General features: G+C 47.0%; 1 protein-coding gene and 1 long non-coding RNA gene across 2 annotated transcripts in view; one reads left to right on the top strand and one right to left on the bottom strand.

Moving 5' to 3' along the window:
- LOC137527903 (uncharacterized) overlaps positions 1-6,490 on the bottom strand; it is a 51,437-nt gene extending 44,947 nt beyond the window's left edge. Inside the window, exon 1 of the long non-coding RNA XR_011023231.1 lies at positions 6,050-6,490. This is a non-coding gene — a long non-coding RNA (uncharacterized lncRNA). The remainder of the gene's footprint in view (positions 1-6,049) is intronic.
- Positions 6,242-18,553, top strand: PHPT1 (phosphohistidine phosphatase 1). The gene is made up of 3 exons (XM_068248956.1): positions 6,242-6,450; positions 9,468-9,595; positions 16,338-18,553. The coding sequence occupies exons 1-3, from the start codon at positions 6,309-6,311 to the stop codon at positions 16,428-16,430; spliced, it is 363 nt and encodes a 120-aa protein (XP_068105057.1). The 5' UTR covers positions 6,242-6,308; the 3' UTR covers positions 16,431-18,553.
- Positions 18,554-18,803: the final 250 nt, after the last annotated feature.

Raw genomic sequence — 18,803 nt, 5'->3', positions numbered from 1 at the left:
CCCCAATCTTTACTGCCACAATAGTGCCTAGTCTCAAACTTAAGTGTCTAGTGGCTTTTGACAAACTCTGCTTTTATTCTACATTTATCATGTCCTATTAACCTGCATTTCACGTGCTTTTCTGAGTTTAATAAGAATGTAACTATGAATACTGGTCAAAAGCACCTAAAATGCTGATAAAACACAAATGCACTCAAAAGAGCCACAAAAGTATGGTCTAATTTTTAGGGCCCCGTTTCCACCATGTCGGATTTGTGTACACTGAACGAGTATAAAATCACATTAGCTGTAACAGGCCACTGAAAATCGTTGGGCTGTTTCCACCTAATGTGGTAAATTGCAAGTGTTCAATTCCAGGCAAAAAAATAAAAATAAAGTAAATTTGTACTTGCAGCAAAACTTTGCACAGCATGTGCGAATTTTGCGTTAGTGCACGTGTATCATACGGTAAACTGCACTGGACCCAGAACACCTACCCCTAGTGGAAGAAAGCCCTTAAAGAGACACTGAAGCGAAAAAAATAAATAGGATATAGTGAATTGGTTGTGTACTATGAATAATTACTAGAAGATTAGCAGCAAAGAAAATATTCTCATATTTTTATTTTCAGGTATATAGTGTTTTTTCTAACATTGCATCATTCTATAATATGTGCAGATTACACAACACTCAGCATTCAAAATGAGTCTTTCAGAGCAGTCTGTGAAGTAATGACCTCTCCTCTAGCAGAGGAAAAGTAAATAGTCCAGGAACAGTTGAGATAATAAAAGTCAGATAACAGCCCTCTCCACGACTAACTAAAGGTGCGTACACACATGCGACTATAGTCGTTTGTAACGATCGTTCCCCGATCTTTACCAACGACGATCGTTACAAAAAACGAACCACCGACTATTAAGGCAAACGACGAACGAGCCAAATCGCTACAAAAGAAAGTTCTGTCTCGGCGGATTTTAACCAACGACGATCGTTTACAAAAGTAGTACATCGTTGGAAACGATCGTTCGTACTAGGCTTGACATGCGCATTTCACTATTTCTTCGTGAAACTTCTCATTTTTATGCGCAGGCGCAATAGTTGCTTTTTTTGATGTAACGTTCGTTCTAACGATCAGATCGTTACACACCTTTTAAAACTAACTTTACTTAGGTCGTTCTTTCATCAATTAAAAGTTCGTTCGTCGTTCTCAACGAACGATCGTTGTCGCATGTGTGTACGTAGCATCAGTCGGAGAGCTTAATGGCTTGTTTGCATAGAGATAACAACTGGAGTTTCTCAACTCTTCCTGTACTGGAAAGAATTACACTGATGTATCTGATCTTAATGTTTTATTTCTTAGCTGTACTACACATACAAATCATAATATCATCATTTTTTTTCGCTTCAGTGTCTCTTTAACCTCCTTAGCGGTAACCCCGTGTGTGACACGTGGGGTAAGCCGCCGGAGGGTGCCGCTCAGGCCCTGCTGGGCCGATTTACTTAATTTTTTTTTTGCTGGACGCAGCTAGCACTTTGCTAGCTGCGCCAGCACCCCGATCGCCGCCGCCGCGCGCCCGATCGCCGCTATCCGGTGCGGCGTGCGCCCCCCCAGACCCCGAGTGCTGCCTGGCCAATCAGTGCCAGGCAGCGCCGAGGGGTGGATCGGGTCTCCCAATGACGTCGCTGACGTCATTCCGCCCCGTCGCCATGGCGACGGGGGAAGCCCTCCAGGAAATCCCGTTCTTTGAACGGGATTTCCTGATCGCCTATCGCCGGAGGCGATCGGCGGGGCTGGGGGGATGCCGCTGAGCAGCGGCTATCATGTAGCGAGCCCTCGGCTCGCTACATGATTTTAAAAAAAAATAATTAAAAAAAAACTGCTGCGCTGCCCCCTGGCGGTATTTTTCATACCGCCAAGGGGGTTAAAGCAAACCTGAACCCGAAAATAAAAAGTCAAAATAACCATACACAGGTCATACTAACCCCCCGTGTACTCTACTCATCAATCTCTTTCTCCTCTCCTGCGTCCTGTTTGTCCATTGTGATCAAGGGAACTCTCTGTCCTCCATTTCGAAAATGGCTATTACCCCATAACAGCTTCCTGGTCGGCAGACTGTTAAACTGTAATATTGCCCACTTGAGCCATAGGTAAACATGGACATTGCCTTGCACATCAGTTGTCCTTTCAGTTATAACTGACAGTAACTGATATATTTCAGTTTTGACAAAATCTTGTCAGAGCTGGAAGGGATCACTGTGAGAAGAAAATGGTAATCTTCTGAGAGGAACTAAGGATGAGGTAAGTATGTAATATTCATTTGCAGGTACATCATGTGTTTATTTGAAATCATTTTACTCATTTCGGGTTCAAAAAAATCTTCAGGCCCAGATCAAAAAATTCTGTATACCACAAGTGACCGCCTTGTATGGCAGCATGGGATAATCAATAGCTTATAGTTAACCCCGTGTGCATAAGGTTTTGCACACACTTTTATGCATGCGCATATACACACTCATTACTAACACCCAGCATTATGTCAAACCTCATCACTAAACCAGCATGTCCTTGTACTTGTATTTGCTCTGTGCTCCCTATACATATCTATCTACACCATCTGAATGACTACCAACATTTCTCCTGTTGTCTATAAAACAAATGTGTAACCCATTCTGTGGCCAGCTGCTCCCAGGATCATCCTACGCTTGTTTGTTATTTAGAGGTTAAGGTCCCTTCCAGAATGATGGCTTCATCGTGGTGAAAGCTGAAAGGGTCCAGTATGGAATACTTTGTATGCAAACTGTTTTGGAAGCCAACATCCTCCAATAATGTTAATATGGTGCATCTGTTTTTAATGCAGGATGTGTACCCTGCCTTTTCTTTGCATTCAGCTTAGTATATCAACTCATAGATTAGGCCTAGTTCACATGGACGTTAACCTTCCTGGCAGTAAGCCCGAGCTGAGCTCGGGCTATGCCGCGCAGGAGGATTTCTCAGGCCCTGCTTGGCCGATTTGCATAATTTATTTTTTTGGTACACGCAGCTAGCACTTTGCTAGCTGCGTGTAGTGCCCGATCGCCGCCACTCCGATTCGCCGCTAACCGCTGCGCCGCCCCCATCCCCACCCCATGCGCTGCCTGGCCAATCAGTGCCAGGCAGCGCTGAGGGTTGGATCGGGACTCCCTTTGACGTCACGACGTCGGTGACGTCACCCCGCCTGTCGCCATGGCGACGGGGGAAGCCCTAATGGAAATCCTCGTTCAGAAGGGGATTTCTGGACGGGCTTGATCGCAATCGAAGAGGGTGGGGGGATGCCGTTGCACAGCGGCTGTCATGTAGCTAGCGCTAGGCTAGCTACATGATTTCAAATTTTTTTTTTTTAAAATAGTGCTGCGCTGCCCCCTGGCGGTTTTAATTGACCGCCAGGAGGGTTAAAGAGGAACTCCAGTGAAAATAATGTAATAAACAATACAATAATAATGTATAAATTATTTAGTCAGTGTTTGCCCATTGTAAAATCTTTCCTCTCCCTGATTTACATTTTGACATTTATCACATGGTGACATTTTTACTCCTGGCAGGTGATGTCAGTGGAAGGAGATGATACTTTCTTTTTTGGCAGTGCAACAAGGCTCCCACAGTGTGATGTCAGAACCATGGTCATGACATCACACTGTGGGAGGGGTTTCACCACAATATCAGCCATACAGCGCCCCCTGATGATCCGTTTGTGAAAAGGTAAAGATTTCTTATGGGAAAGGGGGTATCAGCTACTGATTGGAATGAAGTTCAAGTCTTGGTTACGGTTTCTCTTTAATCAAGTGTTAAATGTTTTCGTCTGACCATTTACTGGGGTAAAAGAGCATTCACATACATTAAAGTGAACCCGAGGTAAGATGGAGGCTGCCACATGTATTTCTTTTTAAACGATAACAGTTACCTGGCAGTCCTGCTAATCTTCTGGTATCAGTAGAGTCTGAATCAACCACCTGAAACAAGCATGCAGCAAATCCAGTCAGAAACAACTGATCTGCATGCTTGTTCAGGGTCTATGGCTAAAAGTATTAGACATGCAGGATCAGGAGTACAGCCAGGCAACTTGCACTGTTTAAAAGAGTTGCAAGGTGAAAAATAAATGTAGCTTTACTCACCTGGGGCTTCTCCTAGCCCCTGTGTCCCTCCCCGCTGCTCCAGTCCTCCCTGGGTCCCGCTGGCCGCCTCTGAAGGATTGCCGACCCCCGATGAGTTGGCATCTTCTACGCATGCAGCAGTAGTACCGCCCAGGCAGTGCGCTCCTGATGACATCGGTGATCAGCCTCCATATCATTCTCTTCTCGGATTTTCATCCTTTTAAAAGCTCCCGGATAAATGTACGCAATTGGAGTATAATTTTTTTTTTTTAACTCTGTGATCACTATTCCTCACCCTAAGGAAAACAGAGTATCTGACAGGCGGTGAATTCACTGCCTGTCAGATGCTCTCCCTCCTGCCACTAAACTCCGAGGCGGCGTTAAATACTATTCCCCCTCCGAGTCGTCACAACTCGGAGGGAGAGAGTTGTCACAACTCGGAGGAAGATGTAGCTCAGGGTCCAGCAGCCGCCTGAGCCCTGAATTACTGCTACGCGGGTAGTGCATCATGGCATTGCTGCTATGACGGCGCCCAGCTGCGGCACTCAGCGCTGTAATAATTTGATTCGCCCATCCACTAGACAGGCACTTGTTTCCACCTGACACAGGTGGCAGACAAACCGTAGTAAAGAGGCCTTATTGGGCCAGTCCTATGACTGCAGAGACAAGGGACAGTTGGTCATCAAGGATGATCTCCGATTCAATGAGGATTAATTACAGCAGCTGAGCAGCGGGGATTGGAAGGGCTATTTACTCATAAATCTGCGTCCTCCCAGCGCTCCATATAGGTCCATGCGTCCTAATAGTAGCGTTGCAAGCCTCGCTGCTGTCACTTCCTCCTTCAAGCCGGAAGTGACAGCAGCGAAGCTTGGAAACGCTACTATTAGGACGCATGGACCTATATGGAGCGCGGGGAGGACGCAGATTTATGAGTAAATAGCCCTTCCAATCCCCGCTGCTCAGCTGCTGTAATTAATCCTCATTTGAATCAAGAGGGAACCTTAACTGAGAGGGATATGGATGTTTCCTTTTAAATAATACCAGTTGCTTGGCACTCCTGATGATCTTTTGCTGCACTAGTGGCTGAATCGCACACCCGAAACAAGCATGCAGCTAATCTAGTGTGACTTCAGTCAGGGCACCTGATCCGTATGCTTGTTCAGGGGCTGTGGCTAACAGTATTAGAGACACAGGATCAGCAGGAGAGTCAGGCAAAGGAAAAATCCATATACTTCTCAGTTTAGGTTCCCTGTTTGTCATGAATTCTCAAAGGTCAAAGTGCCAGAGTTCCCCAGAGCAACCATTCCGAATTAGGGATGGCCAATAAGATGCAAATAATTCCAAGTTGAAGTAGGAGTATGCAAATGTATGCAGCTTGAAAATGGACCAATGGCATCAAACCAAGGTGGAATCAGATTGGTCCATTCTCAAGCATAGTCCTAAACAGAGGCGGGACAAGGTCCTCCAGCACCCAAGGCTGAGACACCAAAGTGCGCCCCTCCATCCCTCCCACCCCAGCCGTCACACACTGATTGCTATTAGACTAAGAGGTGCCACAGGGCCCACAACCTCCCCAACACCTTAATATCTAGTTATCTGGCTTGCAGTCACTGCCATGTATCCCTTTTTCTTATTTCTTTCTGCTTCAAACACAATTAGGAATGACAGCTGAATGAATTGTGCGCCCCCTCCTACACTGCGCCCTGAGGCTGGAGCCTCTCCAGCCTATGCCTCGGCCCTGGTCCTGAATCAACTATTGTATCTTATTGAGCATCCCTAACAGCAACATTTCAGGTCAATGAGATGCAAATCATTGTTGAAGCAAATGTTTATGGTAATTTTATGGCAATATGTGGCTAGAAAATAAACCAGTCAGACGCTACCACCCTATTCCCCTTTTTATAGTTTGCATATAATTTGCATGAACTTATTGATTAATCACCTGCTCATTGACTATCTGTGTTGGCAGAACATAAGCCACTCCCACAACTAGGAGCCCTATTCTCCTACAAGCGTACAACCTCTACCTCGGTCTCATAGCAACAGTGACGTTCCACTTCTCGCAATTCTCTTTGGCGGGGCCGCGCGGTTATTTCTATTGGCTTTCCTCCGGCGTTCCACGCTGTTATTGGTCAGGCGGTACGAGAGGGCGGGACTATTGCCTATTCGACGCTGCCGTGTGTCGCTGAGCGGGAGCTGCAATGGCCGCGCTGGATAAGGTCTCGCCGGTAGATATAGACCCGGATGGCACCTTCAAGTACGTGCTGATACGGGTCAGCTACAGGGAGGGGCGCGACGACTACAGAGACATCGTGCGAGGATACGGCTGGGCCGAGTACCACGGTGAGAGCGCCATCTTCCCAGCAGCACCTCCTGACAGGATTACCTTATACCTCATGTGCGCGCCACGCCCTCTCTCGAGCGCCACGTGACTCAGCGGGTGACGTCATGCTGTAGTATCTGGAGAGAAGGGATTCCAGAGCTTTTGGCGCTGTCTGTGCCCCTGGTGATAGGAAGTGGGTGAATCTCAAACTGTGACACAGACAGCAATAATGAAGTTTCATGTGAAATTTTAAAGAAAAATTGTAATGAAAAAAGTGTCCCTGTGGGTAGTTACCTCAGAAGGGGGAAGCCTTAAAGGGCCCTGTTCACATCAGCAAATGCGTTCGGAACGCAACACATACAAACGCATGCCATCTGCTTTTGTATGCGTTGCGTGGCTGATACCATTCACTAAAGTGAATGGGTCAGCCGCGCGTTTCGGGAAAAAATGCATGCAGCAGGCGTTCTGGGACCGCACTGGTCCGGAACGCATGCAGTGTGAACATCAGACAGTGTAGTCTATGCACTGTCTGATGCTGTGCGTGTCAGCCTCCTGCATGCGTTCCCAGAACGCGTGCAGTGTGAACGTAGCCTAAAAGCGGAGCAGTGCTTTTCAGCGCTGCTAGATTTGGGCGCAGCCGGCGCCTCCATAGACTTCAATAGGAATCATTCCTATTGAAGCGCTTAGTGAGTAACGTCGACTCCGTCAGAAGACGGAGCCGAGGTTGCTTAAAAACATAATCATTCGGCCTCCAGTAATCGCTGGAAGCCGAATTATTTCATTCCCCCACTATCCATGTCGGCCTGGAGGGGGAATAGTAATTAAATCGGCCCGGACTTGTGCAGAAGCAGGATCCGCCATATACCGCTGTATCCTGCGCCCAAGTCTAGCGGCGCCGATTTCAAATGTACTCTAGCCTAAGGGCCTTTTCCACTAACGGCGTTTTTGTCAAAAACGCATGCGTTTGCTGATTATGAAGTGCAGCCTGTTTAAAATAATAATACTGGGTGGCCTTTTCCATTGTTGCGTTCCGATTTTTTTTTTTTAAATGCAAATGTATGTCTGTGCGATTTTGCATTTCAATGTAAAGTATAGGAATGCATGAAAACCACACAAAAATGCATTTTGCGTTTTGTATTGATTTAACCACTAGTGGCCATTTTCAAAAGCCAAGACAACACTTGGCAATCAGAAAAACACAAACGCACAAAAAACGCACATCAAAATTGGTCAAAACGCAGTAAAAAAAGGGCCCTAAATCCTGATGAGGCTTTCTCCTGCAGCATCGGTCCAGCGCTGGCTCCCTCAAACAGCTGCAGATGGCAATAGTTACCTTTTGAGAGGCAGCTCAGGCACAGTACCAGCTCCCCCCAGGGCTCTGGTGGAAATAGCCAAGTCTGATCGGGCTCGGTTGCTTCTGCTGGAGCCCGAGGGGGAAGCTGTTACTGCGCCTGCGCTGAATGTCAGAGGTTGATATCACTGCGGGTACTACTGCAGCCAGCACGTTGTCTGCACATTTTCAGGGGGTGTCCTTGCTGGATTGGGCTACACAGGAAGATGGGGGAGGCCTCATTAGGATCCATAGGCTTCCCTCTCCTGAGGTAAGTAACCCATAGGGGCACTTTTTTCTTTACAGGTTCTCTAATCCATAGGGGCACTTTTTTCCCTTACAGGTTGTCTTTAAAATGGCCAGTTACTAATCTGGTGCTTCTTCCTGCTCATGAACATTTGGGGGGACAGCAACCAAGACGGCACCTTTCGTTCCTTTGCCAACAGACCCTAGATTTGCATACATTTGTAATCGGCACCGGTAGACTTGGGCGCAGGATACAGCCGGTATATGGCTTATCCTGCTTCTGCACAAGTCCGGGCCATGTTAATTACTATTCCCCCTCCAGGCCGACATGGATAGTGGGGGAATTATATAATTTGGCTTCCAGCGATTGCCGGAGGCCTAATTATTGTGTCTTTTTTAACCTCCCTTGCAGTATGAATCGTGCGGCTGCGCGGCCGCGGGAGGGTTTTTATCACCTTTTTTTTTTTTTTTTTTTTTTTAGCATGTAGCTAGCCTAGCGCTAGCTACATGCTTCCCCCGCCCCCCCTGCAGCATCAACATCAACATGTACCTTCAGATCGCCGCCGGCGCCGCTTGCCCATAAGGAAATCCCGTTCTGAACGGGATTTCCTTGAGGGCTTCCCCCGCCGCCATGGCGACGAACGGAGTGATGTCATCGACGTCGTGACGTCACAGGGAATCCCGATCCACCCCATAGCGCAGCCTGGCGTCGATTGGCCAGGCTGCGCAAGGGGTATGCGGGGGGGGGGCATGTATCGCGGCGGGTAGCGGCGCATCGGCGGCGGGCGGTGGCGATCGCAACAAACACACAGCTAGCAAAGTGCTAGCTGCGTGTTTGAAAAAAAAAATGATGCAAATCGGCCCAGCAGGGCCTGAGCGGCACCCTCCGGTGGCTTACCCCGTGTCCAGCACGGGGTTACTGCTAAGGAGGTTAAGCAACTTCGGCTCCGTCTGCTGACGGCACCGACGTTACTCACTGAGCGCCACTATAGATGTGATTCCTATTCTAGTTTATGGTGGCGCCGGCTGCACCCAAATCTAGCAGCGCTGAAAAGCACTGCTCCGCTATATTTACCCCTTGTTTTTGTTACCCAAAGCAAAATTAAATATCTGCGGACCGCCGCTGTATAAATCTACGGCGGGCAGGGGGCGCTGCGGTTCTGACCGGACGTAAACTCTACGTCCCATTCACCGTGCGCCCCGCCACTGTCGCCGCTCGATCTCCGCCGTAATGTGCTGCCCTGCCGCCTCTGACAGCAGAGCACTGTGAGTCGGTCAGGAGCCATTTTCATTGAGCGGCGGGAGTGGCAGTTCATCGGGAAGCGGCGGTTTACTGGACCAGCACCCTCTGGTCCTTAAGGGGGCAGAGGGTGCTGGTCCCGAAGTGGTTAATATTGTTTTGTTTTATATTTTGGAAATGCAAAAAAACGCAGAAAAGTTATCATTGTGCTTTTGTTTCAGCTGATATCTATGACAAAGCAGCAGCAGAAATAGAGAAGGATCGTATCCTGGACTGCGAGTGCCTGGGAGGAGGCCGAATCACTCACAGCAGCAGTAGCAAGAAGATTCACATCTATGGATATTCCATGGTAAACGCTCCTACCAATTTTTTAAAGGGAACCCGAGGGTAGAGGGATTTGGGGGCTGCCCTATTTATTTCCTTGTAAACAATGCCAGTTACTTGGCAGCCCTGTTCATTTTCTGGCATAAGTAATGCCTGAGTCAAAACCTTGTAACAAGCAGCATATGGCTAGTCCAGTAAAACCTGAGTGTGGCCTGGTGCACACCAAAACCCGCTAGCAGATCCGCAAAATGCTAGCAGATTTTGAAACGCTTTTTCTTCTTTTTCTGTAGCGTTTCAGCTAGCATTTTGCGGTTTTGTGTAGCGGTTTTGGTGTAGTAGATTTCATGTATTGTTACAGTAAAGCTGTTACTGAACAGCTACTGTAACAAAAAACGCCTGGCAAACCGCTCTGAAGTGCCGTTTTTCAGAGCGGTTTGCGTTTTTCCTATACTTAACATTGAGGCAGAAACGCATCCGCAATCCAAAATCTGCAGCAGCCCGGGAGTATGCGTTTCTGCAAAACGCCTCCCGCTCTGGTGTGCACCAGCCCATTGAAATACATTACCCAAGCGGATCGCAAACCGCAGCAGAACCGCTCTGGTGTGCACTAGGCCTTAGTGTACCTGACTTGCTTTATGCTTGTTCAGGGTCTATGGCTAAAAGTAGTAGAGAAGGATCAGGAGTGCCAGGCCATGTGCATTTGTTTAAAAGGAAATAAATATGGCAGCCTCCATATCCCTCTCACCTCGGGTATCCTTTAAATGCTTGTTTTCCTGTCTCATTACATGGTCATGTCACCTCGCCTCCATCAGTGTAAGCAAAAGTGGGCAGAGATCCACAGGATAAAATATCAAGTAAAGAGTAGATTAGGACTAAGAGACACAGGTCAAGGGTGCTGGATATTTGGGTGCCGCCATAGGCTGTACTGCGAATTATGGCTGTAGCGGTGCTCAGAGGATAATTTGAGCGCAAAGAGACGGAGCCAAAATTACGAGAAAAACAATGCAATTCCGCCACCAGAAATAGCTGACAGCTGGATTCCATCTTTCCTGCTGCGGTGAACGGCTTCGTGCAGAGCTGCGGCGAGGGACGTGCTGGGAGCTTGGGGCTGGAGGAAGGCCCGAGTAAGTAGCGCTTGTTTTATTATTTTTTTGCCTGATCACTCCTTTAACGGAGGACTGTGGGAAGACGGCGAGGGACCCATATGTGCTTATGGGCTGGCGGGTAAGTAAAAATTGGTAAGAACGCTCGTCTCTGGGTCACTTTATGGCTGGGAGCACACTAGCACAGGCTGAGAGGAGTACACTCCTGAAAAGTGCATGCAGTTCTGCAAAGTGTACTTCCAGCCTAATGGACTACATGTCCCAGGATGCAATGCAGTGGCTTAGCCCGCACAATCCACCAGGGGGACACAGGAAAACAAGGAGGACACGGGCACACAAGAAGTACAAGGGTAGCATAGTATTTTTTCTTTGTGGGGGGGGGGGGGAATAAGAGGCCCTTGCACCATGGAAGCACGAGGTTTAGTAAATATTATTTTTCCCCTGGTTTCGTCCTCTAAGGCCCCGTTCACACTTGCGGTTCTCTGCCAAGCGGACCGGATGACCTGACCGGATCCGGATCGGAACCGTACGGTTCTGATCCGGATCCGATCCGGATCCGGACAGGTTGCATCAGGTGTTCATCAGGATGCGATCCGGATCCGTTTGGCAAAAGATAGTAGAAATAAAATAAAAATGTTGGGGTCTGGGAGGTCAGCAGAAGGTGGACCTGTGGAATCAGGCCCTCCGCTGTTTAGCACTCACCTCCACCTCCGACATACTGCCAACATCTCCAGCACGTTTAAAGTCACTGCTGATCCACTCCAAAATGCTTGCCCATGTGTCCCCATCCAAAATCGCCGCTACAATATGCATAGGAAGTGGGGTAGAACGTCCGGTTTTTATAGCCAGTGTGTTGTGCGCTCTCCGTTTCTCATTGGTTTCTATTGGCCGGATGCAACAGTCCGGCTCCGCTCCGGATACGTCAGCCGGAGGAGCCGGACCAAAAAATAGCGCATGTTGGGTCTTACGCCGGAGTCCGGCTCCGGTCCGGCTCCGGTCTGGACGGAACGGACGCATAGACTTTCATTGCTATGCCGTGCGTCCGTTCCGCATGCGGTCCGGCTCCGGCACGGCGATTCCGGACGGCGACTGCCAATGTGAACCGGGCCTAAACCTAGGCCCCGTTCACACTTGTGTTTCTGTGCCAAACGGACCGGAACCGTACGGTAGGCCTGAACGATTTATCGTTTTTGTATCGAAATCGCGATCACGGAAGTGACGATTCCGTGATCGCCAAAGTGTCGATTTTTTGCCGATATTTGTTGTACTGCTCCCTCTTGCTGTACAGTAGCAGCAGCGCAGCATGTACAAATGTCTGTGTACAAAAAGCTGCGGCTCTCACTCCCCGCGGCAGCTCAGTATCTCTATACTTCTGTGTAGTTAATGCCACCTTCTCCTCCTCCTGTCATCAGCAGATCCCAGCAGCGGCAGGCTCTTGCTTTGTCACTCCTCCTAGCTTGATCGTCAGCTCAGCTGGGTGGGCGGCAGACTCCGCCCACAGTCTCTCGCTCGCTCCTTCTGTGAAGCTGATATAGGCACTAAAACTAATAGGCACTCATTTGCTCCACTGATGTGCAGACCACAGCAAGACAAAAGCTATTGTCTGGTCTGACTTTTCCTCCGCATTACAAAGCAGCTCAGCGTGTAGCAGAGAGCAGAGAAGAAATTCCCTCCCTCCTCCCCCCCCCCCCCCCCCCTTCCAGAAGTTGTCAGGAAGCACAGGAGAGAGCACATGGATCTATCTGCACAGCGTGGGGGAGATGGAGCTGTAGGCAAGACTGAAGTGCGTGACTGTGTCTTTCAGTCAGTGTGTGTGGATAAGTATGTGTGTGTGCATTTCAATGTGTGCTGCAGGATGTGTGTGTATCAGTGAGTGGATAAGTGTGTGTGTACTGCAGGATGTGTGTAACTATCAGTGAGTGCTGCAAGAGGAAGTGTGTGTATTAGTGAGTGTGGATAACTGTGTATCAGTGAGTACTGCAAGATAAAGGGTATCATTCATAAACAGGCTGTCGGTAGTGCGGGAAAACACCGTTCTTCTCCGCAACCGGTAATTAAGACTTCTGGGTGGCCATTCATAAAGAAGTCTGCCTGTTGCGGAAGAAGTGCGGAGGTTTTCTGGAGGAAGCCGGCGGCAGCGTGGCGGAAGACATGCGTAAACTTAAAAGCTGCCCGATTCCCTCCCTGCGCTGCTCTGTCTGATGCTGCTTGGGAGGTCCCTCCCATTCATTTATATGTATTCCGCCCGCCTATCGCTACTGTCGAGCAAGCGGTATTTTCCTTCTTGATACCGCTTGCTCTAATCTTTATGAATGGATGTGTTTGTTACTTTTTCTAGATTAATCTAGAAAAACTCCGCACAAGGCGGAAATGTATCGCTCTGTCACATTTTCATGCGGAAAGAGCCTTTATGAATGGGGCTTATGCTGAGTGGTCGGGAAAGTCACTGGTGTTAAGCATTTCCGCATGCGGAAATGCTTTATGAATGATACCCATTGTGTGAGTGCTCTGAGATGGAGAATTAAGTGTGTGCGTGTGTATCAGCGTAACACCCATCCCACCCCCACTGCTTACCTTTACCATACCTACCCCATTCCTAATATTAATTGTCCCGACCGCCTCTGTGACATGACTCATACCCCCCCATAATAAGTGCCGCAAGGGGAAACAAGGGATAGGCGACATGATAATCTCCCCGCCGCCCCTCGATGACTCTCGCCTTGGTCTGGTTGGTCTAAAGCTTGATTTGAATAAAATCGTGAATCGAATCGAAATCGCAATTTCTGACAGAAATCGTGCGATTCAATCTTTTCCTAAAATCGTTCAGGCCTACCGTACGGTTCCGATCCGGATCCGGTTGCATCAGGTATGTATACGGCTGCGATCCGGATCCGTTTGGTAAAAGTTATAAATAAAACTATATAATTGTTGGGGTCTGGGAGGTCAGCAGAAGGTGCACCTGTAGAATCAGGTCTTCAGCTGTTTAGGCCTCACCTCCACCTCCGACATTCTGCCAAACAGCTCCAGCACGTTAGTCACTGCTGCTCCACTCCAAAATGCTTCCCATGTGTCCCCATCCAAAATGGCCGCTAGAATACGCATAGGAAGTGGGGTAGAACGTCAGGTGTTTGTAGCCAGTGTGTTCTGTGCTTTCCGTTTCCCATTGGTTTCTATTTCCGGATGGTGCAGTCAGCCTCCGGTCCGGGTGCGTGGGCCAGATGATCCAGACCCGAAAAATAGCGCATGTTGGAAAAGTGTCCGGATCCGATCCGACTCCGTTCTGTACGGAACGGACTCATGTGAACGTCCGCATAGACTTTGCATTGCTATGCGGAACGTACGTTCCGTTTGTACAGTATACGGTCCGGATCCGATCAGGCGAATCCGGACAGCGAACGCTAATGTAAACCAGGCCTTAGTAACAGGACAAGTGGCTGTCCTATGCTGACAGAACCAGTTAGAATTTTAGAGAGGATTTTAGAGTAGAGATTTGCTTGGTGATTTTAAATTTACAATAAAGCTCAGGTTATAAGTAGGTAAGGTATGCTCTGTTGAGTACACAGATTCTCAGGCTCTCATCAGCAGGGAATTTCCTGGTATGATCACAGCTCGGAGCCAAGTCTATTGACATATTGATCGTTGTACACATCCTGTGTCTGGGAGTAATACACACATCCTGTGTCTGAGAGTAATACACAGCGATGTCAGTGCCCCCTGCACCACACTGTGCATCACTGACCCTCTGTGTCTGCGCTACAGTCAGTCTCCAAGGTTTCCAAAGTAACGGTGTCTGGATTTGGCATTTTTATTGTTTTATTGTCATTTTATTAAAGTACTTTATTATCAAGTATCGAAGGCGCAGGTATCTATTTTTCTATTTTGTTCATCTCTTGGCGGGGATGAGAGTTAACCCCTTGAATACTGCTGCAGCCTGATTAGATCAAGTTAATTAATTTCAGCGCTCCAACTTATATTTTATTGATTTTTTTTAAAGTGAAATTAAATACAGAAATATGTAATAAATAAAAAAAAAAATCACAGCAAAGCCTTAATCTAGCCACAACTCTGGGAAGATAGTAAAGTCACTCGGCAAAGTGGTAAAGCATGTGGACGTTTTTCCCAATGCTTCTCACTCCTTCATAAGGGTTAATAGAAGCTATATAAAGGGGGTAAAAAATATGAGATTAGGAAAACCACATTTACATACTGAAACCAAGGGCCTATTGCCACTGCTGAAGAATCCGGAGTGTTCCCTCACAAGTGATTTTTAGCAGGGAAACTCTGCTTATTCTGCTAATAGCTTTTCCGTCCAAATTCACTGGGCATGTTGCATTTTACCGCAGCACGCACCCGGATCCCTATAGTCGTGCATGGCACAGCTACAGGGGTGCAGAGGTGTACTCTCCTCACTGCAAGTGTAGAGTACGTCATGCAAGTCTCACACCGGTTCAGTGGAGACCTGTCCTTAAGCTCCTTCTGCTCCCGTCGTCATATCTGACTGGTCCCCTCTCTGCATGTGATGCTCTTCACAGTGGCTGGCATGTCTGCAGTGTTCACTGGACCTGTAGAGCGCTAACTTCTACTCCATGTTAAGGTTCTTAAAGTCAATGGGAACTGTGCTGAAAAAAAAAAAGCCAGATACTTACCTAAGGAGAGGGAAGCTCTGGGTCCTAATGAGCCTTCCATCTCCTCTGCCGATGTCCGATACAGCGCTGGCTCCCCCGTAGCAGCATTCAACCAATTCGGTCAAATGCTGCTGCCTCTGCTGCCAAAGGGAGGCTTCGGGAGCCCGAGTGCGCCCAAAGATGGGCCTCCCCAAACTGGGCACACGCCAGCGCCCTCTCTCGCGCACTGTATGGAGCTGCCTGTCTTCGGGAGGACTCTGCTCCCAAAGACTTCAGAAGTCCCCCTCGGCAGGATTTAAAAGGGGGAGCCAGTGCGGCATCGGGACAGGAGAGGGAAGGCTCATTAGGACTCGGAGCCTTCCCTCTCAATAGGAAAGTATCTGGTTCCCTTTTTTTTTTTTTTTTTTTTCCCCTCCCAAGTCCCACGCTCCCTAGCTTTAAAACAGATCTATAGTGGGGGGAAAAAGTCAGATACTCTCCTATGGGGAGGGAAAGCTCTGGAACCTAAAGCTCTGGCTCCTATAAGAGCCTTCCTGTCCCTCCCTCGGTGTCCTGGTTCCATCGCAGTCACTCCTGTTAGAATTTGTTGCCCCTACTCATAAAGCATTGAGAACACTCTTGTCCTCTCAAAAGTTGGGTGGCTCCATACTGTGCAAGCATACAGTATATGTATGTTCTAATATACGCACTTCTGAAGAAGTTACCTTTGATGGTCACGAAATGCTCGACAAGCTGCACTCAATGGCATTACTGTGATGTTTTTTTTGTAATCTGTCAAATAGATTTGTTTTTGTTATTGAATTCATTAAGTTATATTCTGTTAGCTGGAACTGTATGCATTGTTGACCCTCATGTATTTTTTTTTTTCTTTTGCCTTTCTTGAATATTGGCATGTATATGGAAAGGGGGGGGGGGGGTGATGGCAATGGAATTTATTATCTAGCTGCATAATTGGGAGCCAATAAAGACTGTCCTTCTGATGAACTTGAGTGTTTGAGAACCGTTACACAGCTGATCTCTGATTCTATCTGTTTTGCAGGGCTTTGGCCGAGCCAGACATTCTGTATCCATGGATCTGATCAAAGCGAAATACCCTGACTATGAAGTTACCTGGTCAGACGAAGGATACTGAGAAGGCAGGTCCGCCGAATACAGCACTGCAAGTCGGTAGCTGGCCACACGCAGGCACATTGACCTGGCAGATTCTTTCTGGATTAACCAAATGTAGTAATTGTGCAGGTGACTTACTCAGACATGTTACAAGGATTTCACTCCATTGATTTCAAACATCCAGTCAAGAGAAAGATGCATTGTATATCTGTGCTACATGTCAGCATCTTTAAAGGGCACAGAAAGTGAGAGATATATGGAGGCTGACGTACGTTTCTTTCATTGTAAACAATTCAGATTGCCTGGCTGTCCTGCTTATCCTCTGCTTCTAATGCTTTTAGCTATAGACCCTGAACAAGCATATGCAGATCAGGTGTTTCTGACTGAAGCCTTACAAGATTAACTGCAAGCTTGCTTCAGGTGTGTGATTCTGATACTACTATTGCCAAAGATTTCAGCAGGGCTGCCAGGCAACTGGTATTGTTTAAAGTGGATCCGAGATAAACTTTTACTCTTGCTTAATTGTGTTCCTTTCATATAGTTTATAGGGAATTCCTAAAGCCAAATATTTTTTTTTTTTTTTTTTTTTTTTAGTTTTAATACTGTAATTCCCTGTAAAGCAAACAAGCCTCGCCCACAGCTTTTTTTTATAGTGCCTTGGCACTGTAGCAAGTACTTATGGGAGCTCAGTCTGGGCAGGAGGAGGAGGTTACTAGCCAGAGATTTCAGAGGCAGAGGAAAGGGGACTGAATTTGTCACATTACACAAAGGCAAGCTGATAGCATCTCCAGCCCTCGGCCTGTGACAAACCGAACATGGCTGCCCTCGTATCACAGGAATAAATAATCATGAACTATTGAAGCTGTTTGCAGCTAGATTTGCTGAGTAAACTATCTAAACTTTAGACAAGATATATAGACTAGTTACTTGTTAGTTAGTTTTTCATCTCGGATCTGCTTTAAAACAGTATATGGCAGCCTCCATATCCTCTCACCTTGGGTTCACTTTAAGGTTATCAAAGTGAGATTTTTCTGCACTTTTATTGTCTGTCATATCAATCTCTTCTAGTGTGTGGCCTGATTAGGTCATAGGAGATAAGCTCCATACACATATAGATTTTCGCCAAGTATGTTAGAATCACTTCCTCTCTGATCGGAATTGATTCCTACCACTGACACCACATCGATTTTCAATAGATGCTGGAATCTATTGAAAAATCAATTGTACTGTGGCGTTGCACTGTTTGATACAATGCAACGCTATGAGCCGGCAATCGATCTAAATTTTCCATCTGGGCCAAGACGTCCGATCGATTTTTGGCCAAAAGAAGATGCCCAGAAATTGTTTTTCAATAGATAAGATGTTAGATTTAATGTAAGCACCAAATATGAGTCTACTAAAACGGTGGCATCTTCAATCCATATTACTATCAAAATATCAGTAAAATATACATTGGACATGTCAGTACTTTCTGCTGAAATGTACTGTGTATAGTGTATGGGCAGGTTAAGATCAAGAATATCTCTTGTGTAATGTAGCCCTGATATAGTGACAATTTCTGAAACTATTACTTACAATTGTGTTCTGCATTGTGCCCATAAGGGGGCACTCTTATAACAAAAATGAATAACAACCATTTATAGAGGCTACTCTATTTGGGGAAAAAATGTAAAATGTTTTGTTATATTAATCATAATGTTGTCTGGTAATGGGCCTGTTTCCATTACATGCAGATTCTGGATGCAGAAAAACTGACTCCAATGAATTCCTATGGGCCTTTTTCCACTAAACGCCATTTTTCTGATGCAGATTTCCCATAGGCATTCATTGGAGTTCGCGTGTAGTGGAAATGGGCCCTAAGGAATAAGACTAGCAGTATTGCAGAGGTGTTGGTCACGTTTTCAGTGATGTACACAGCTTCTTCCAATTAATTCAGCAGGATTGATTTTGTGACGTCGGGTCAGAAGACAACGTGGCTGCCTCCACCGACTGTATGCGAGTCCATTTGATTGGGCTGCATCTTCCTTTAAAAGGATGCCATTGCGGACCATGGTAGTGGTGCCATGCTGAGCCTTCTAGTCCCACAAAAGATGTTCCGTTTATGTATTGAATTTCTATGTAAATAAAATAACCTGTTGGATATCAGGATACATGTGTTTCTTATGTACATCTCTCACCCCATGTCCATTGTGGGAAACAATGTAATCCTATTCACACTAGACCACAGCCATGCAGAGGACAATCAAAGTGGATCCGATGAAGCATTTTTGTCATGTTCATTGTAATAGACGTCATCGACTGCTACGTGTGACATGTCTGACTTCTGTCCGGTATCCAGCAATGTCGTACATTATCCAGCAGTTGGCTGATGGTGTAGTGGTTAAGGGCTCTGCCT

This window comes from Hyperolius riggenbachi, chromosome 8, assembly GCF_040937935.1.
Source record: "Hyperolius riggenbachi isolate aHypRig1 chromosome 8, aHypRig1.pri, whole genome shotgun sequence".
Lineage (NCBI taxonomy): Eukaryota > Metazoa > Chordata > Amphibia > Anura > Hyperoliidae > Hyperolius > Hyperolius riggenbachi.
The sequence above is the reverse complement of the archived record's forward strand: the minus strand, read 5'-3'. Positions and strand labels throughout refer to the sequence as shown.